This window comes from Xyrauchen texanus, chromosome 3 (assembly GCF_025860055.1).
Source record: "Xyrauchen texanus isolate HMW12.3.18 chromosome 3, RBS_HiC_50CHRs, whole genome shotgun sequence".
Lineage (NCBI taxonomy): Eukaryota > Metazoa > Chordata > Actinopteri > Cypriniformes > Catostomidae > Xyrauchen > Xyrauchen texanus.
Window position 1 is genome coordinate 24,696,072 of NC_068278.1, and position 22,603 is coordinate 24,718,674.

The window sequence follows — 22,603 nt, forward strand, 5'->3', positions numbered from 1 at the left end:
ATCATGCATTTATGAAAAAAAAAAAAAAACTTTCCAGGGGACTTTAAGAGCATAAAAGTGAAAAAGGAAATGCAAATTAGTTCACATTTAATGAAACAATAAAGCAAACTAAATATTTGTACTCGAGACAGCATGATTTTTATTACGTTCTTTATTGCTATGTGCTCCCCATTACAACAAACAGCCTCAGTAGTGTACACTTCCATTACAACTAACAAAAGTACAAATTAAAACAAACAGAAATGACTGCAAGCGATTATCAACTGAAAGTGACTTTGTAAGCCAGAATATTAATTAATACTTAAATGGACATTAAAATGTGGGAATAAATTCACTTTTTCTTTTATATTTTATGTCTGTCTGTGGCTCAGGGATTGTCAATTTACCATCTTCTTACACTTGCATTCATTTGGGTTTCTGAAAGCTGGTCAATATTATTAGCAGCGAATTCCTCATTGGCAGATAGTGGACAATGATAAAATTACAACTTTATTTGTCATGCATACACACTGTTCATCTCAGCTTTCATGAATTGAATGACGTTTACAAAGACAATTGATACCATATGAAAATATGACTGTTGTCTACTCTAGAAGGTCAAAACTCACAATAATTTTGTCATTTGTTACTAGTTAAAGCTACAAATTAACCGTAAAACACAGTTTCGTGTAGGATTTGTGGGTGTAGGACAAAATGAACAGCTGTTACTGACAGCTTTCTTTCAAAATTTCTCTACAATACATCTATTCTAAAACTGTTGTGTAACAGCTTTCCTTTATTATAACATCTCAAAAAGTGAGTACGTGTTTTATTGTTGTAACTAAAATGCCAGTTTAAACGACAACAAAGGGTCTACATTTACTGATTTAATTGTTTGTTTACATGTATTTACTTTGTGAGCTAATGTTGCTATTCAATGGAAGATTCAGTCTACATGTAAAAGACAGAATGCGAGTTTGAATTAATTTGTTTGGTCTGAAATAACAGATATGGTTGCACACACTGTGCAACATGACTTCGAACTTTAAATCTTAATAAATACTCCAAAGTTCTCAATGGTATATACAAAAGCTATACACACAGGCAAACACGTGTATGTTTTGAACAGCTGAAGTCCACTGATAGATTAACTGGTTTCCTTGGTATTGCAGTCGATGCATTGTGGTTGAGATAAAATGCTCGTTTACAAAAATAAATAGATTTCTCGTCCCTCCGACAAGTGAGATATCTCGTGCAGAGTCTTGCAGTATAAGATCCTCAGAAAGCCCAGCTTTACTCCTTCAAAATCTAGCCTTAAACATCTCACAATACATTTGATGGATCTCCTTCATCAATGATAAAGCCGCTGTTGGCATGATGTTGACAATTTTTCTTTGTTGGCTAAAAGTTCTGGCTACAAAGGACAATACAATATGACTAGATAAAAATTTTTTTTTAAAAAAGCAATCACCTAAGAGAGGCCTCAACTATGACCAACAATGTATGGGAACACAAGTTCTTTATGAACACATTTAAAAAAGACATTAGGAGGAAATCAAAAAAGTGACAGTTTTCAGTCTACCAGTATTCATTTGATTGATGAATGGTTGAGAGGTGGATTCAATAATTAATTAAACACTTTTCAAACTAAAAGTACACATTTTTATTCTATTTCTCGGATGCAGATATGTTGATGTTTTTTCTATTGCTTTCACCTTTCTGAAATACACTTTCTTCAGTGCTTTACTTGATATTAAATTTCCTAACATGTTACTGAAGTGTTCTTAAGAATGACTGCTTAATATAAAAAGCACCAATAATGATCCTGAATCTCATATTTTATCCTCAGCTTGTTTTTTGAAGAAAAAAAAAATTATAATAATAATACTGACATTTTCCATATTACAGTATTTACAGGAATGTTCATAAATATCAATTGGTCAAATAAATCGAAGTTTGGAGCTGATAAAAAATAAAGCTGTAAAAATGTAGACGTTTCATCCAACTATAACAATTTACTAACAAGCACCACCAGAGTCTTGTCATGTGAGCTAACCAAACCCCCATAGACCAAGCTTCTGCAAGGATCTGACTGCTTTTATAAAAACTTTGACACATTCCCCATCACAAACGTGTGTGATCGATAAGTGTGTTTAAAAAAAAAAAAAAAACTTATCGCTGATGGGGGGAATTGAAAACATTTGAAAGTGAACCAGCACTTTACTCTCTCTTACTTTTAAATATCTTGAGTGTGATCTGAAGGGAAAGATGAATGTTAAAGGTTTATATCTACCAAAAACAAGAAAGTCAGAGATAGTCTAGAGGAAATAAAAGACAAATTGGACTTCATCTCTTTACCTCGGATAATGCTGTTGGCCACTGACTCTCCTGAAAACCTTCTAACTGCCAAGGTGTGCGTTTAGCGGCTTTCTCATTCCATGGGCTATGCATCGACATTGCAGGCAGGTTCCTAGAGCCAAGTTTGAGGCACTTTTGAGTCTTGCTGTTCTCAGAATTGGCTTTACAAGGTGGGGGTGTGGGGGTCTGCTTGCTAAGTCGGCCTTGTGACGAGGATCCCCGCTGGTTCTGGTAAGGAACTTTCCTCGTTCCATTAACTGAGGTTGAAAGCGTCTCCAGGACTTGTGAGGCTGAACCGAAGCGAACTTCCTCCTCCATCTCAGCAGCTTCGTGCAGAAGAGGAGTAAATGTGCCACTTCTCTTACTGCAGGATTCACAACAGAGCTTGTTGTAGCCTGGTATAGAACAGTAACGAGCTAGAACCTCCATTTGACAGAAGATAGACTTGTCTCCTCCGCATGGCTCATCTGTTATAGAAACATAAATGTTTTATTATGTGCAGTTTTGGAGCAGTTTCTCACAGAACTGATATCCATTTCAGTGTTTTTAAATACCCTGAGAATTACACTGCTCACAGTCAAAAACAGCTTCAGGTGATGTACTGTAGATCGCAAAGTACGAGGGAATTATAATGCAAAAATACAAAGTAAATACAGAAGCACTTTCATTGTGGAATAAGTGGAGCTGGAGCTGCCACTCTGCTGAAGCAAAATTTGCATGTCGAGCATCTTTAAAGGAAACACTTTATTGCAGTTATATTTAATGCGTTATAACTTTTAAGTTCAAATAATACGGGAGCGGATCATGTAAATAAATACAAACTCCGAAACTGGCATTTCTCTGTGTGGTCAGCGTCTCTTCTATGAGTTGTGTGAATGTCCCGATCTAAGGGGGAGAGATTGAAACTGCATCCGGCTGATTTACACTCTGTCGTGAGGACGCTCATCCCTCGAGCGCGCACGCTTGCTGCAGCTAGATTATAACGTGATGGCTCTAAATGAATGCATTTCTTATAGTGAAGAAAATTGGCAATATACATTTACATTTATGCATTTGGCAGACGCTTTTATCCAAAGCGACTTACAGTGCACTTATTACAGGGACAATCCCCCCGGAGCAACCTGGAGTTAAGTGCATTGCTCAAGGACACAATGGTGGTGGCTTTGGGGATCAAACCAACAACCTTCTGCTTAACAGTTTAGTGCTTTAGACCATGCTTAGCTAGCCTTTAGTAAGTGGTGGCTGTGGGGATCGAACCAAGATCTTCTGATTAACAGTTGTGTGCATTAGCCCACTACGACACCACCACTCCTATAATATGCAGCTTTATTAATAAGAGAGAGTTTGCTTTTTGTGAGTAAAGATGGACTGAAGTGAACAGAAAGGTGAGAGAGGAAGTCTTTGCCTCATTATACAGTACACTGCAACAAAATACATTTTAGATTTTTTTGTTTTGGCTTCTTTTCCAATATAAATATCTAAAACTACTTTAAAAAGAAAACCCACACACATTCATTTTCTTTAGCAGCTATACTGTAGGAGTAAAACATTTTATCTGAGAAAATAATATAAAAAAATAGTGTTAAATATCTAAAAATCCTTTAAAAAAAGATGCATTCACCTGAGAAGCAGCATATAATATATTTAGACTTGCTTTTAGAGAATAGCTCTTGAATATAATATATTTTGTCTTTACTGCACTTTGAGAAGTATAACCAAGTGAAAAATACACTTTTATACAAAATACACTTAATGTATATTTAAGATACATTCTCTTAAAGCAAGTCTAAATATATTATATGTTGCTTCTCAAGTAAATGTATATTGTTTTATGTATAGACTATTTTAAATGGAAAACAAGACAAAAACACTTGATAACAATAGGATTTTTTGCAGTGAATTTCTTTACTAAATTAAACTAAATAAAAAGTTTTGTTTTCCCTTTAATTCAGTGAATGTCATTTAGAGGAATTTTTAAAAGATGAGTTTGTCCTCTTTATTGTTAGTAAGCACGTTTAATACAACCTTTTAAGTCAGTGCACAAGCTGAATATTTGGTTAAGAGCTAATGATTAATCGTTGCAATAATCGCTGAATAGTCAAATAATCATTCTAATAATCATTAGATTAATCGATTATCAAAATAATCGTTGGTTGCAGCCCTCCTTAAAAGTGAAGATTGATAGAAATTAGCTTTATTCTGGACGTTGTATTGTTTATTGGGAAGAACATTCTTGTCTTTCTCTATTGATTGCAGCTTTGGGGGGTTTGGCAAAAAAGTAGTGTTTATTAAAAGTGAAGATTGATAGAAATAATGTATTTTTCCAGGACGTTGTATTAAAGCAGTTTTCATTTTAAGCGTATTAGGGGCTGTTCTTACTGAAATAGTTTCTGTCATTATGCACTGTTTTCAATTGTTTTCTATGTAAACAAGCTTTGGGTGGACCTCTTTAACCGTTGCGCAGTGTCTCATGCTGGAGCCCCGCTGGGGAAAAAAGTGGAAATGTCGCATATTTGGCTGTTAGAAAGTTGGCAACCCTAATTGAATATTAACGATATAATTGCGATGATTTTGCTGACGATATATAATTAAGTAATATTGTGTATATCGCAATGATTTTAAAATGCTTTCTATTTGGCCATTTCGTTTCATAAAGAACATTAGTTGACTAATTTCACAATCCTTCAGGGCTGAACAATTAATAAAAATAACATCAAAATGGCTTTATGTTCAAATGTGATTATTAAACTGCAATAGGCTGTGATGAAACAATGACAACAATACACAAACAAAGTTAATATTATTCTTGGGGATTTTAACAAAGCAAACCTCACACGTGAACTGCCAAAATACAAACAGCACATTACATGCCCAACCAAAGACAGAAATATACTGGATCATTGCTACAAAACAAAAAAGGATGCATATCGCTCTGTCCCTAGAGCAGCTTTGGGACTCGCTGTCTGGTTCATCTTCTTCCAACCTACAGGCAGAAAATAAAATCAGCTGAAACTGTAGTAAAGACTGTAACCAATGAAGCAGAGTTGGACCAATGAAGCAGAGCTGGAACTACAAGCCTGCTTTGACTGCACTGATTGGAGTGTTTCTGAAGCTGCAGACACCAATCTGGACAAGCTCACAGATACTGTGACATTGTATATCAGTTTCTGTGAGGATATGTGCATTCCTACTAGGACTTTAACATGCAACAACGACAAACCATGGTTTACAGCAGAATTCAGGCAGCTTCATCAAGCCAACGAGGATACTTACAGAGGTGGGGATAAAGTCTTGTACAATCAGCCCAGGAATATACTGAATAAGGAAATTAGTGTTGCTAAACGAAGCTATTCTGATAGCTGAAAAACAAGTTTTCAACTAACGACCCTGCGTTCGTGTGGAGCGACCTGAAAGACATTACTAATTTCAAGAGACCTTCCCCAACTCTGTAGGGATCAAACAAATGGCTGATGAATTGAATGTGTTCTACTGTAGATTTGAAAGGCCCAATCTCACACCCCACACCTGCTCTGACCTTCAATTCACAAAAACATCAACACCAATTGCAACCCCCCTCCTGCTACTCAACCTGCACTTAAGATCTGCGTAGAAGTGGTGTGCCGTGCCGTGCCGTGTCTTCCGAAAACAAAAGACAAGGAAAGCACATGGTCAGATGGTGTTTCAACTGCGTGTCTAAAATCCTGTGCTAACCAGCTGGCCCCCATCTTCACACTGATCTTCAATAGATCACTGGAGTAGTGCGAAGTCCCATGCTGCTTCAAACGCTCAATCATCATTCCTGTCCCAAAGAAACCCAAAATCACATTATTAATGGCTACAGACCCGTCGATCTGACGTCTGTGGTCATGAAATAATTTGAGAGACAGGTGTTGGCCCACCTGAAGGACATCACTGGACCCTTTCTATATCCTTTTCAATTTGCTTATTGAACAAACAAGTATGTGGATGATGCAGTCAACATGGGAATGCATCATATCCTGCAACATCTGGACAGACCAGGGAGATATGCAAGGATTAATTTTATGGACTCCAGTTCGGCTTTCAACACCATCATCCCAGCTATCCTACAGACTAAATTACACCAAATCTCTGCTCCCACGTCGATCTGTCTGTGGATCACCAGCTTTCTGACAGACAGGCAGCCGCTAGTGAAACAGGGGAAATTCACTTCCAGCACCTGTACGATCAGCACTGGTGCCCCCCAGGGATGTGTTGACCCCTCTGTCAAGCTCCTGAAGTTTGCAGATAACACTACTCTCATCTGCCTCATCCAAGATGATGATGAGTCTGTATATAGAATGGAGGTTGAACGGCTGGTTCACTGGTATAGTAAAAACAACCTGGAGCTGAACACCCCAACATTGACCCCCCTCACCATTCTAAACAGCACTGTGGCAGCAGTGGAGTTATTCAGGTTCCGGGGCACTACCATCTCACAGGACCTGAAGTGGGAGACCCAATGACTCTGTGAAAAAGGCCCAGCAGGGGTTGTACTTCCTTCGCCAGTTGAGGTGCTACCTGCCACAGGTGCTGACTGTTGACTGGTTGTTGGTAAAGTCTTGTGAGATACATCCCTTGCTGCCAGTTCTTTGAAGAGCAATTCTCTTAATATGAGGGCTGATTCTGAGTGTTCAGTCCCATAAATCTGATGCAGTGAGGTGAGAAAGTATTGAATTTTGAGATCCCGAGTGACAGATAAGTGATAAGGGATTAGGGAGTAGCTGCTTTGTATGGTACACACAACTTTTGAGTTATCTATTAGTTTGAAATAGTTCTATATTTTGTTGTTAATAAATTGGGTAACCTGAACGATAGGTTCATTAGGATGTATCTCCATTTATGAGACACCACCATAATCAAGTAACAGAGAACCTTGCAGTGTGAATTTGTGTAAATGCAGAATTAATTTCTGATCCAGAAAAGCAAATGAGATAAATTGTAATAGTTGTCGAATTGTACAACTGAATTAATAATACCTGTGATTTAAGAACACCGTGAAAGCAATAATAATATTACTAAATCAGAGAAGGAAAATATAATAAGAGATATCATTCTAAATCTAGAATAATAATTTGAAATAAACATTGTCTTGTCTAGTGAACAAAGGACATCCTTTTGTTGAAATTGTCACAACACGGAAAATGGCTTTCTTAATGGAAAGGGGAAAACCTTTGTGAGTCTTTGACAGCAAAAATTGCGGAGTTATTTTTAGAGGTATAATGAAAGTTCAACAGAAAATGCTTAAAGATTGTTTTCAGGAAAAGTGGGGTCTGCAAAGTAAAAGTGAATGTATTTTGAAGGAGATTAAGGATGTTAAGAAACAGTGGAAATATGCTGCCACTTTGTGGTACGTGGATATAACAGTCTACGGGTGTTTTGACAGATCGTAGTGGTAGAGTTTTAAGACTTGATGAAGTCACTTAAGTTGCAAAAGAAGCCACTGCTGATAAGTGAGAATTGCTATATCTGGTTACCGATGACCCAAAATTGGCTCTGGGTAAAACTCCAACGGCTGAAGATATTTTAGATTGGCAAATGTATGCATCCAAATTAAAGCATGTGGTTACTAAATCTGGCCAGGATGTTACTCAACTTTTTGACAAGGAACGAAACAAAAACAAATTCCTGACTCGTGTTCTTACGAGATTTAAACGGTATGATTTCATCTGTCCCCACAATGAAAGCCAATGACTCTAATTCTGATTTTTGGGAATTAATTTGCTGTACAATTTAATAACATGCATAATGACGTTCAACAAATTATCGGAATGGGCATACAGATGTTCTCTAACATTATTACCATTAATCAGGTCCCAAATAAGACTTTTATCTAATTTGCAGATCGATTCGCAAAGGCGCTCAATGAATTTGTGGCTCCTCGCGGGGGTCCGGACTTAGATTCATCTGTAGTTCTGCACACCGCGCATATGAATCTGAATGCAAAATGTTCTCAGTTGTTGCATTCTTCGATCCCCACAATTGCAAATTGGGCTGCATTCACTGAATGGGATTGCACACTCAAGACGTGGTTGATTCACAGAGGAAACCAGTACTTGCTGTGGATGTGGCAGACTGGTAAAAATCTAAACAACTGCCACAGCTGTGGGAATGAGGGGCATTGGGAAAACAAATGCCCTGAGAGTAGAAGAATGCTCCGCCCCTTCAAACGTAATCCTCAACTACCCAGCCTAAACAAAGACAATCAAAGTAAGTCTGAACACGCAACACCCTCTACTGATCATAACATGAATGAGTTGTTCAATAAGGCCCAAACCAAAGCCCTTGAGTGACAGTCATCAAAGTTAACCACACAGACTCTCGCCCATTTATATCAGTTTACATTGAAGGTCAGGATATAATTATTTTTTACAGATATTGGTGTGACCGTCTCGGTTACTGACATCTCACTTCCAACAACAGAAATCAGATTAACTCTTCATGGATTGGCTGGCTCTTGTACTGTAAATCTTTCACAACCGGTAATGTTACAAATATGCCCCCACAATCAAATGTTTTCGATTCAAATTTGGGTTGGGGCAAACTCAGTCTGTACTATATTGGGCATGGACATTTTGAATCAAATTGAAGCAGACATTTTACTAAATCACAGTAAAATTAATGGACGCCCATTTGCCTTGCCTATTGCCCTTTGTGATAAATATAGTGTCGTTGCTGTTTCATCAAATAAGACAGATCAATCTGATTCAACAATAATTCAAATACGTTTTTCCTAAATTGTTGTCAAAAACAAAACATTTATGTGGGTTTATGCAAAATTGAAACTTTGAATGTTTCAGGCCCACACCATCCCCCTGTGTTTCAATATCCTCTCAGACGTGACGCTGAGAAAGCTGCACAGGAAATTGTTAGCCAACTGCACACTAATGGAATTGTCGAAAAATGCTCTTCACCGATAAATTCACCGATGTGGCCTGTACGAAAACCTGATGGCAGTTATCGATTGACTATCGACTATACCGCACTAAATTCCATAATGCAAAAAATTACCCCTATCGTTGCAAATCCAACAACTATTTGGAATAATATTTCTCCCAATCATCGATATTTCAGTACAATTGACATAACCACTGGTTTTTGGTCATGTCCAATTAGATCAGAAGATCAATATCAATTTGCGTTCACCTGCAATGGACAACAATACACCTAGATGAGATTTCCACAAGGGCATCATGACAGTCCAACTTAACCTCATGCAGAACTCCCTGTGTCTATAAAAATGGTCTTTTCTGGCACAGTCACCAAGGCCGTGCCCGCCCCTTTGCGGGTTCGAGCACACTCGACTGGGCAACACCCAATACCTTTACAAGTTTTTACAATCTCAGGGTTGAGTCGGTCTCTTCCCATGTTCTCTCAGGTCCGAGCACATAGAATTCGGGAATGCGGAACGTCTGACTGGGTGTTCAGCTTGTACATAGCACCTTTCCCCTCCACTGAGGTGATCACGTGTGCTCTTTCCCCCAGGAGAGTCCACTAGATTCGCGCTCCCTTGATGTTCTTCATCCCTAGCCCTCTGGTCAGTGAATTCAGAGGAGGAATTCCCCGACCAGACCCACGACGGGTACTAAACATTACTCTGTACTGGAATAGGTGCTCCACCGGATTAGTCCCCCTGTGTGTATTTTCCACGGTACGGTCCCCCTACTGGTGGACCGCGTCTCCCTTGGGCAGTCCCAGCTGCCCCCTGGACGCCGTGTTTGTAGCAGCTCCTCCCTTGCAGCAGGTAGGATCTACCACCGCGCCATTTCCACATGTGGCCTGAAATCCCATGTGACGTATCTCACCACTCTTTACTTCCCCGCCAGCCTGGGCAGGTGGTGGTCTCCGCGGGGTCTTTTCCCCCTGAAAGAATAGGAGTTGGAAAAGATCACCTTCCCCGATGCGTGTAATAGCGTTATGATGGCCCCAGCCACTTTTACTCTATGCGAGAAACATAGAGAGAGAAAAAGCACAGTTGGCACGGCCTGCTCCCATGCTTGGCACGTCGCTTTGTTCCCCCCCTCTGGGATGCCGGGAACCTAAAAGTTTATGACAATTTTGATGGGGTATTGGGGAAGGGCCGTACACAGTTCAGCGCATGGCGTGATTGAATAGGGACCCCTAGTTTCGCTTCACTTGACACATTGTCGAAGTGAGTGACAGATGGGGAACGTCTAGGTTACTGTTGGAACCTCCGTTCCCTGATGGAGGGAACGAGACGTTGTGTCCCCCCGGCCACAAAGCTGATGGCCGAACCTTATTCTGCAATGGCCGAACCTTATTCTCGGCTCCTCAGTGCAAATCCTGAATGAACAGATGCATGATTCCCTCCCTTTATACCCGTATGTCCGGGGGAGGGACATGCACATTCTGTCTGCCAAATTCTCATTGGCCTTTTCTCAAGTTCAGAGGTAACCGAGGCCTTCAAGAAAGTCCCCTAGTGTTGCTTCACTCGACACAACGTCTCATTCCCTCCATCAGGGAAAGGAGGTTACAACAGAAACCTAGACGTTATCATACATACATGCAGGGGCAAACAGAGCCAGTCTAACCAATCAAACCTTGACCCCTTGATCCTAGGCAAAAACATGTGCTACATGTTACTTTGCTTGGAACTGGCAGCAATGGAGTGGATGGATCAGACAATCCCAGTCATTTGTAATTACAAGATAGGACATATTGTTTCATATTTTTCTAGAGTCTGTTTGTATCTCAGATATTAATTTTTGGAATTAATAGATTTCAAATGCCCCCAGTAAGACAAAAAATTTTTTTGGAATAAATATTACATTTGAATGTGGCCCAGTGGTAGATTCTCACAGACCACAGTTATACCACAGCCTACAGCATTTGGCAGCCTATGGTAATAACAGAGCCGTTCCAATTTTCCAAGTTGGATTACAGACTATTTGTTGTCAGCTGAACCACCAACCAGTTTGTCTTTAACAGATGAAAAGAAGCAAAATGTCAATAGCTCCCTAAGGTGTCCCCCTTTGTACACATCTAAAAATCAGCAGTGTGTCATAACAGTGCCATTTGTAAAGGGTAGGGGTTTGTTTACTCTCCAATGAGATGAATTTGTTCCCAGTGTGACTCAAGCCATTAAACAAGAATTTGAGGAAGTATCATGAAAGTGAACATATATATATATAAAGAAAAGCTACAGCAGGTTTTTTCGTAGTCAAGCAGTCTTCCATTGTCTATCCAGATATACATGACACAATGCATAATCTAATATTTGAAGGAAGGACATCAGCTGAGAAATTGATGCAGACATTTTGAAGTTGACCTTATGTGTAAGGCTACTTCTTTTCCAGCATTTTGGAGACTTGAAAAGACAGTAGTGTATTATTTTTTTGCCCGTCTATGTATTTATGAATGTTCAGCTTCTTCAGCTGCAACAACATTGATGCTGTCTCCTTATCTGTCCAATAATGTATGTTCCTAGCATTTTCCATGATACCTAGCGTTCGACTTCCATATTTAATAAATACCACACGTCACCTCTGTCTTTCGGATCATGCATTTTTACCAATTGTAGTGCAATTAGAGTGTACTGAACACATACTGGACCAAGCCGAGCTAAAACCGCATTATTTAGGTTTGTTAGTCCAACTTCACAGAAACCAGACTTGTAAGATTTCAGTTAGATTAAAGCGTGGCCATTTATTAAGACACATTTTTGTTTTAGTCTGACTAAAATTAAACTTTTGAAGTACTTGTGATGCCTAGTGAGATCTATTTTACTCGATCTTATCAATGGTGCTAAACAAATAACCAGTGATGGTTTTATCATAAAATACAGCCCTCTTGAAAAAGTCTGGCTTTTTATGTTTTTATGCAGCTGTCATTTTTTACACTGAAGATATTGCAACTAACCACAATAAACTTGTTTTCTGAAACACTTAACCCTTATGCACTGTTCAGTCATTTTTGACCGAAATCGTTTTTGTTTCTACAACAAAACTGGTTTCCTTTATCTGACAGGCATGAGCCTTGGGGACTTTTAGTCCATTTCATATATCAACACACCCAAAAATTTGATTTGATAATTTTAAGTGGTGAAAAAAAAAAAAAAAAAATCACACTTGTACTGTGCCTGGTCAAAAGTAATTATATAGAATAAAAAAAACAGCCACAATGCAGAACAACACACAGACAAGGAAGGGGTGAGACTACCAAACATCAAGAGTGCAAAACACACACACACACAAACACACAATAATTTGGCATTATTGCTAAAACTGAAAAAAAAAAAAAATAACCACAAACAAACCAAACAAAATGCTAAACTTTGACAAAAGTAGTCTTTGATATATATATATATATATATATATATATATGCAGAACTTCACAATATCTAGAATTTAATCTGGTTTCATATAATTTTTTTATTTTTAAAAATGGACATCACAGTTTCATTCTTGAGACTTGAACATGTACTTTCAAATGGTACATGATTTATGAGAATTGGTTAAGTAATTGAAAAAGATATTCACAATACGTGCGGGGAAAAAGCATTATAAATGATAAACAAATCTTGCCAAAACTTCATAGTTCTAAGCTTTTAGACATTACATGACCTAATTAAACATTTTCAGGAGCTTTCTCACACGTAATGCGTGTCTAAAAAAATTAGGTGAGACAAGCTGTTAGAAATTTGTTGCCAGAGAGCATTTGAAAAGTTCACCGAGCACAAAGATGTTCTGGGAAATTCACTGTGGTCAATAGGTTTTAAAAGCACAATAATTAATTTAATCAATGCTGATATAGCACAAAACAATTTGTGCATTGTGTAATAAGTTCAAATTGGCTGTGGCTCAGGAGCGGGTCGGCTGATAATCGCAGGGTTGGTGCGATGTGGTCTCCACATGCCGAAGTGTCCTTGGTCAAGACACTGAACCCCAAGTTGCTCCCAACGGCAGGCTAGCACTTGCATGGCAGCTCTGCCACCATTGGTGTATGAGTGTGTGTGTGAATGGGTGATTGGGACACAGTGAAAGCGCTTTGGTAAACTCTAAGGTTAAAAAAAACGCTATATAAGTGCAGACCATTTACCATTATTCTTGGCAAGTCAATTCAGTCCTGGATCGCCACCATCCTGCAGAGTTTACTTCCAAAACTGTTCCTATTCACCTGCCTGTAACTTTCAAGTAATTCTGAAGACCTTGATTAGCTTTTTAAGGTGTGTATGATTAAGGATGGAGCTAAACTCTGCAGGATAATGGCCTTCCAGAACCACATCTGGCCACCAATTCTTTCAACAAAGTAAATATCCTTTAGCCTTCTTAGGGGTTTTAGGATTCATATTAATATCTAAATGTTTTCTTACCATGGCAGGGTCCTGGCTTGCAGTGCCTGTGAGACTCTGGCTTCTCGCCAGTGCATTGATCGCCAATGCGACATGTTACCAGGCGTTGTGCAACACCCTCTCCACAAGTCACTGAGCACTAAAAGATGAATGAGATGGACGGTTATGGGAAGTAGGGAAAAATACATGCAGTATCATGAAACAGGACATCCTAACACTGGCAAACAGTTTAAAACATAAAGTTTAAAACCAAGATACGGTGCACTGCCAAACACATTGCATTTATGATCAGCCTTTCCAAAAATCTATCCAGAATGAACCTTGATTTTTACTAACAAAAAATGAAATTACACAGCTCCTAGGCGTTAATCTGTTTGCTAGGGGTCAAAATCAATACCACATAGACTGGGTCACTATACGTAGAGAATTGCCATTATCAATCTGTGCACTAGTTCTTTCTCTGTATCACTGTTTAGTAGTTTAGTGGGTTTGAAACAACATGACTGAATTTTCAATATTGGGTGAACTATTCCTTTAAAAGCAAATCTCAAGGTAATCTAAAGAATACTCAATTCCTGGACTTTAGCTTCAAAGTCTGACTCAGTTGGGTGATGAAAATCGCTCCGGTTGATGTATAAACTCATTATCAGCAAAAAATCTATAGAAAGGTCAGGTCTCACTTCAACATAATCAGTGCTAGAGAAAGGTTCTAATTTCAGAGTAAGAAGTTAAAAAGTACAAAGTTAAAAAAGAAATTAAAGAGTCAGTGAAACTGTTTTTGTTTTCTACTTCTTATGTGTTTTCTTCAAGCATTTCTTGCATCTCATACAAAATAATATAATTCCTTGGATGTTGTAAACAAATTATTTTAATGAGGTTTTATAATTTACACAGTAATTTCAAGCTCTACTAAACTGAAAAATACTTGTGGGAGTATTTCTTTCTACTGTGCTCTGCAAAATGTAATCAAACACATTTCCTTACTTTCTCAAAATGCTTATGATTTCCAAGACTCTCCGAAAACTTGTACACCGCATGTCCAATTATTAGGCAAGTGAGTATTCTGATCTTATCATTATTTCCATGCACAATTTCCAACTCCAAACCATATAAACTTCAGTGCTTATTGGATTGAATAATTTTCAGGTGGTATGTATTTGTGTAATGAGGGAGGGTGTGGAGAAAGTGACAAACACCTTATACCAAGGTGTGCATAATTATTAGGCAGCTTCATTACCTCAGGTAAAATGGGCCAAAAAAGAGATTTAACTGATACTGAAAAGTCAAATATTGTAAAATGCCTTTCAGATGGATGCAACACTCTTGAAATAGCTAAACTATTGAGGCATGACCACCGGACAATCAAACGTCTTGTTGCTAATAGTCAATTGTGGCGCAAAAAAAACGCATGGAGAAGAAAAGGCGCAAATTAACTTCAAAAGACTTGAGAAGAATTAAATGTGAAACTACAAGGAACCCATTATCCTCAAATACTACCATATTCCAGAACTACAACCTACCTGGAGTGTCCAGAAGTACAAGGTGTCAAGTGCTCATGGCTTTGACATGGCCAAGGTCAAGAAGGCTGAAACAGGACCACCACTGAATATAACATTATGCAATTGCTTTTAAGTGTTTTTAGTCTGTCTGTGTGATGTTTATCTGTAATGGAACTGATTGTACTGCTGCACATTTTGGCCAGGACACTCCTGTGAAAGAGATTTTTAATCTCAGAGAGCTCTTCTGGTTAAATAAAGGTTAAATAAAAAATAAAAAAAAATTTTGAAGTGTCAAGATTGGGCAAAGAAATACATGAAGACAGGTTTTATGGACAGATGGAATGAGAGTGACTCTTGATGGACTAGATGCATGGGTCTGTGGCTGGATCACTAATGGACACAGGGCACCACTTTGAGTAAGGTGCCAGCAAGGCGTGAAGGGGTACTGGTATGGGCTGCTATCATTAAGGATGAGGTAGTTGGTCCTTTTCGAGTTAAAGGTGGACTGAAACTCAACTCTCAAACCTACTTCCAGTTTCTGGAAAGTACTTTCTTCAAGCAGTGGTACAGGTAGAAGTCCTCAGCATTCAAGAAATCCATGCTCTTTATGCAGGACAATGCTCCATCACATGCATCCATGTACTCCACTGCTTGGCTAGCCAGCAAGGGCCTCAAAGATGCCAAAATAATGACTTGGGCCCCTGTCCTCACCTCACTTAAATCTTACTGAGAACATGCGGGCCCTTCTCAAAAAAGATTTACAGTGAGGGAAGACAATACACCTCTTTGAACAGCATTTGGGAGGCTGTGGTTGCTGCTTCAGCGAAAGTTGATCGTGAACAGATCAAGAAACTGACAGACTCGATGGATGGAAGACTCATGGCAGTTATTGAAAAGAAGGGTTCTATATTGATCACTGAATATTTTTGAAAGGCAAAAAATGTGAATTAAGTGTCTCCTTTATACCCGTATGTCCGGGGAAGTGGCATGCAAATACCACTCGCCAGTTCCCATTGGCGAGTGAATAATGTAAAAATAGAGAATAAACTATTGAGTTAGGAGAAATTATATTTGTAATTTAGTTGCCTAATAATTGCGCACACTAACAGTTGCCTTATAATTGTGAACACTTATATATTCCCCTGAGAAAGACAAAACTCACTTTTTCTTTGTTAAACATTCAGGTTTGAGGTTCAATAACATTTTGGATTTACTGAGAGCATTGTGTTCGTTCAACAATAATATTAATCCTGAGGAATACAATTTGCCTAATAAGTGGGCCTGCAGTGTAAGATGACATATAATGATTAATAACTAGAGCTGTCGAAATTAACAAGATTATCACATTTACAAATTTGACATTAGATTCTGACGTTTTATTCAACTCTGTGTGAGTTCTAAACACTAGGCAAAACCTTCGCAATGTGCCCGGAGTCACACCACAAACACCAATTCTGTGTCAATGATCAAGTGATAGACAGAGGACATCTGAACTGTAATTCTTACCGTAATTTCCGGACTATTGAGCACACCTGAATATAAGCCGCACCCACTGAATTAAAAAATATATATAATTTTGAACATAAATAAGCCGCACCTGTCTATAAGCCGCAGGTGCCTACCGGTACATTGAAACAAATGAACTTTACACAGGCTTTAACGAAACACGGCTTGTAACAAAAATAAATAGGCTTTAACGAAACACGGCTTGTAACAAAAATTAAAAGGCTTTAACAAAACACGGCTTGTAACAAAAATAAATAGGCTTTAACGAAACACGGTGTGGCAGCGGGGGCGTGGTCAAGCACCCGTCCGGGAGAGAAAAGCGGTAGGGGCGCTTACATCAAGTGCTGAAAACTGTCACACTGGTGCCAGTGTGACAGTTTTCCCAAGAAGGACACGTGAAGCAGGGCACTTGACGTACCAGGTAAGGCTTTTAATGGCCACAGCAATGTTTACAATCAATTTTATAAAGTTTCTCAATTCTTGGTCTTCTATGCGCCAACACTAGACTGACGTGTGTCTGTCTGTCACACTCTCACACTCTCTCTACTGCCTTTTTATGCCGCTCTCCCCACGCTTACTGAAATTAGACACAGGTGCTAGACATTAGCTCAGGTGTAAGCGCCCTTACCGCTTTTCTCTCCCGGACGGGCGCTTGACCATGCCCCCGCTGCCACACACGGCTTGTAACAAAAAATAAAAAATTAGCAGTAAACAGTAGCCTAGCAAGAAAGTCATTGGTCACTGTCTTCCTCCTCTTGTGCACATGAAACCACTGAAGTCATCTCCTTCGGTGTCGGAGTTGAATAGCCTCAGCTTTAGTTGTCTTTTTGCACTGAGTCAATTCATCACGCTGTTGTTTCCAACGTCTCCCGTGCAGCAGCTCTATTTCCTTTTCCAACAGCCAGATCAATCGCCTTCAACTTGAAAGCTGCATCATATGCATTTCTCCGTGTCTTGAGGGTGACAAAATGACTACCGTATTCAGAATGATGGGAAGTTTGAGCGCGCTTGATTTAATCTAAACAGTAAACAAAAAAAGTTGTTTGACCTTAACCCGTTCGGCAATTTCATTGGTCTAATGAAAGCTTCATGCCGCCAAAAAACTGAGCATGTCACAGAATGTTTTTTTTTTAAATAAAATTTGAAAGCGGGAAAAATCCATATATTAGCCGCGTCGTTGTTTAAGCCGCGAGGTTCAAAGCGTGGGAAAAAAGTTGCGGCTTATAGTCCGGAAATTACGGTAATTCTTTTGTACAAAACAAACAGATTGAATTTGTAACAAAAATAAAGTATTCTGTAGCATTTGTAAGACAGAATTGAACTACCAAAGAAGCAAGTCAATCTATCACCTAAAAGCCAATCAGACCATACATAGCACTGACGAGGGACCGCAGAAGCAGGCTAGCTTATTGGAGTTCACCGGTGGAAGGTCTTTTGACTATCACATGCATCACATGAAGCATAAGCCTTTCACCAGAGCTGTCTCACCTGACAATTCAGGTTAAGTATCATTACGTAGGAAGTGCCAGCACTAAAAGAAAAACAATACATTCTCTGCATCGCTTTTCACATGGAGTTCAAAGCAGCAAGAATCATGTGAATGTGGCTTCTCAATTGCTGAAGCAAGTGGATAGCCACAGCTTGCCAGATGATTTATATTGTGCAGGATGAGGGTTTAAGAGATTTAATGCGGATTGCAATGAATACAAAACCTGATATATGGAGACTTTAGAAACATTTAATGTTACTTGAATTGTTGCTATTTTAGTTCATTGCAATCTTTATACTGTGGAATGCTTTGTTTAGTAAATGCTAATAAAACATTATTGTTACATATTGTTTTCTTTTCTCAGAAGGAACTAAATACATATTGACATTAAAATAATTATATATAGAGAGTAAAATTTCAGCACTTTCAAAATCTGTATTTAATTGCAATAACCTATGAAGAATCATACGATTAATCACGATTAAATATTTTAATCGACTGACAGCACTTATAATAACACTTTTGTATTGATAGCAACAAAACACCAAAGGATCTGATAGAGGCCTACCTCTGACCAGGCCCCGGTCCTCCACTGGGCTGGACAGGGCACTCTGTTGCATGGTCTCCTGATTTCAGGCTTTTCTCCACTGCAGTACTTGCTATGAATGGAGCGGTTTGTGCCTTCATGAAGGAACTGCACACAGCGTACGGTGCGGATCTGGTACCCCAAACTCCCACAGGTTTTAGTACAGTACTCCCACTCCTCTGTGATCCATCTGTCAGAAGGAAAATTAAATATGGTTCAATAAATATAATAAAAAAAGTAAGAGACCATTGCAAAATTATCAGTTTCTCTGGATTTACTATTTATAGGTATGTGTTTGAGTAAAATTACAATTTTAGTTTTTTTTCTATAAAGTACTGACAACATTTCTCCCAAATTCCAAATAAAAATATTGTAATTTAGAGCATTTATTTGCAGAAAATGACAACTGGTCAAAAAAAGATGCAGCATTTTCAGACCTCATATTGTGCAAAGAAAGCAAGTTCATAATAATTTTTAAACAACACAATACTAACATTCTAACTTAGGAAGAGTTCAGAAATCAATATTTGGTGGAATAACGTCCTGGTTACTTCCATAACCTCCAATCCCTGATGGAGGGAACGAGACGCTGTGTCGAGGAAGTGACACTAGGGGTCACTCTTGGGAGCCTGAGACACCTCTGATCATTGATATATGGCCAATGGGAATTGGCAAGTGGTATTTGCATGCCACTTCCCCGGACATACGGGTATAAAGGAGCTGGCGTGCGAACCGCTCATTCAGGTTTTGTGCTGTGGAGCCGAGAGAGAAGATCCTGGCCATTTCAGCGGGTAGTCCAGTGTTGTGGCAGGAGGGACACAACGTTTCATTCCATCCATCCAGGAATGGAGGTTAAAGAGGTAAACATGATGTTCCCTCTCTGTTACTTACTCAACATTGTGTTGATGAAGTGACACTAGGGGTCCCCTACAAAAATGCCACAACTAACTGAACTGTGTTACGTGAACTGGCAGTGTAAGACGGGCAGACTACAGTGTGCCTCGTGGCCAGCGCACCAGGCGGACATGTAACCTTCCCCAACACTGTTATGAGTGTCAAACGGCCCTTGGGGGACAAGTCGACTGCACAAAAAAAGAATAGGGGAGGCTTTTTTTCATTTGTCTCCCCGAAAATAGTGAAAATTTTTCTGGGTGAAAGAGTGAAAACATTTATCTGCTTGTCGGGGGGGTCACTCCCAAGGGCAAGTCAACGTGGAGACCACACCCCACCCAAAGAAAGATTTGAGTGGAAATACGTATGTCATGTGGAGAAGTCCCATGGTAAGGCCTACCCAACAGGGGAGGAGTTTCTACAAACATGGTGACTGGGGCAGAGGGGCCTCTGTCCGAGGAAGACACAGTTTACCAACAGGGAAACGATTTAGCTGAAGATATACGTTGCATGGTGTTACCTAAAGGGAACCAGCACATGCGGAGCACCTACCCCAGTACAGGGCTTAGTTAGCACATGTACTGAGCCTTCAGCAAATTTCACCACAAATTCGTCTGCCACAGGGCTAGGAGGAAGTCATCCAGGGAACACATTTTGTGAACACTACAGGGAGTCAACAATGCACGTCTTCAGTTCAGTGGAGGTGAAAGGAGCTATGCGCAAGCGATATACCCAGCAAACTGTCCCGTACTTACCTGTTCATTCCATGGGACTTACCTGTTCATTCCAAGACATGGGATGAAAACGGCTTGACCAGGAGATTGTAGAACCTCGCAAAGGTGTTTGGTGTTGCCCAGCCCGCTGCTCTGCAAATGTCTGAAGCGCATGAGGTCTGAGAACCAAGTCTGGGTGGGCCAGTGGGGTGCTACTAGGACGACCTGCTCCTCATCCTCCCTGAACTTGCACAGTGTCTGTGGAGGGAGCGTAAATTACCTTGACAGTTGACGTGTGCCACCGTTGTCGTGTTGTCTGTCCGAACCAATGCATACTTGCCCTGGATCAAGGGCCGGAACCTCTGCAGGGCGAGCAGTATTGCCAACAACTCGAGGCAGTTGATGTGCTAACATAGCCATAGGCCTAAAAGGGGAAAACACCCTTTTAGAATATACTCTTTCAGTTTAGTTCTGCCGAAGCGCCCAGGGACGATCTCTACAGTGCACCAGTGCAGAGGGGGAGAAAGCAGCTGTAATGCGCCATCAGGAATCCAGCAGAGGTGAATGGGAAGCCGTGGGAAATTCAGCTCAGTGAACATCGACCGTTCGGCTCCGAAGAAAAAATTTGAATGAGCGGTTTGCACGCCAGCATCTTTATACCCGCATGTCCGGGGAGTGGCATGCAAATACCACTCGCCAATTCCCATTGGCCTTTTATCAAAGATCAGAGGTGTCTCGAGCTCCCAAGAGTGACCCCTAGTGTAATGACTTCGAGTGAGTTACAGATAGGGAACCCTGATTTTCAATCACAGCTTCATGCATCTTGGCATGCTCTCAACCAGTCTTTTACATTTAACATCCTGATGCAAAAATTCAAGCAGCTCGGCTTTGTTTGATGGTTTGTGGTCATCCACCTTCCTCTTGATCACATTCCAGAGGTTTTCAATGGGGTTCAGCTCTGGAGATTGGCCATGACAAGGTCTTCAGTGGTCCTCCATCCACACCTTGATTGACCTGGCTGTGTGACATGAAGTACTGTCCTGCTGGAAAAACCAATCCTCAGAGTTGGGGAACAGTGTCAGAGCAGAAGGAAGGAAGGAAGTTTTCTTCCAGGGTAACCTTGTACGTGGCTTGATTTTATGAGTCTTTCATAAAAATGAATCTGCCCAAATCCAGCCTTGCTGAAGCACCCCCAGATCATCACAGATCCTCCACCTGGTTGTCAAATGGTTAGACAGAGACCTGGCCTTCAAGCCACAGTGTCTACCCCCACTGTGAAATTTGGTGGAGGATCAGTGATGATATGGGGGTCTATATACTTTTTCAAAAAGTCTATGAAAAGTAATCCATAATACTTCAGTGGTTAAATCCATATCTTCTGCCAGATATTTTTATGTGGGTCTTAAGAACAGTAGAAAAGGGCTACAGAATTAAATTAGCTCGCCTAATTTAGGCTGATAAGGGTTATGCGCCACATGCTACGTACCCTTTCTTTGTGGTTCAGACCCCGGTTCCTCACTTTGGGTCCCACTCTAGGTGCGTCTTGTTGTCGCAGTTTGCTAACGACAGATGCCTCCCTGATGGGCTGGGTAGCGGTCTTAAGTGGTCGTCCAGCTCAAGGGGAATGGAAGGGTTGTCAGCTCGATTGTCACATTAACTGTCTCGAATTGATGGCTGTATTTCTGGCCCTGAAATACTTCCCCCAGAGGCTGACTTGTCTTGGTGCGGGTGGACAATACAGCGTTAGTCTCTTACATAAACCATCAAGGAGGCCCACGTTCACGTCAGCTGAATTTTCTGACACGTTGGGTTCTCCTTTGGGCCCAGGGCAAGCTCCTGTCACTCAGGGCGGTTTATATCCCTGGATGCCTGAATGTGGAAGCAGATTTACTGTCCAAACCGAGGATACTGACGGGGGAGTGGAAACTCCACCCCGAGGTAGTGGAACAAATCTGGGTGAGATTTTACAGGGCAGAAGTGGACCTCTTCGCCTCTTAAAAGACAGCGCAATGTACCCCCTACTTCTCTCTGAGTCACCCAGCCCCCCCTGGGTCTGGACGCGATGGCGCATACATGGCCCTGAATGAGTCTGTATGCGTTTCACCCTGTTTCTCTGCTCCCAGGAGTCTTGGCCAGAGTTCGCCAGCAAGGGTCCTGCCTCTTACTGATAGTGCCGTGCTGGCCAAACAGGGTATGGTTCTCGGAGATAATGTCTCTCCTCGACGGCTCGCCTTGGCGATTCCGGACAGGAGG

At 40.3% G+C, this 22,603-nt stretch overlaps 1 protein-coding gene across 2 annotated transcripts in view; it reads right to left on the bottom strand.

The window, feature by feature from the left end:
- Positions 1-2,119: 2,119 nt before the first annotated feature.
- adamts3 (ADAM metallopeptidase with thrombospondin type 1 motif, 3) overlaps positions 2,120-22,603 on the bottom strand; it is a 198,019-nt gene continuing 177,535 nt past the window's right edge. For both annotated transcript variants that reach the window (XM_052093365.1, XM_052093359.1), the window contains 3 exons: positions 18,729-18,936; positions 13,688-13,805; positions 2,120-2,804 (listed from right to left, as the gene is read on the bottom strand). In XM_052093365.1, coding sequence (XP_051949325.1) covers positions 2,326-2,804; positions 13,688-13,805; positions 18,729-18,936 — 805 coding nt within the window. In that variant the 3' untranslated portion in view covers positions 2,120-2,325. The remainder of the gene's footprint in view (positions 2,805-13,687; positions 13,806-18,728; positions 18,937-22,603) is intronic.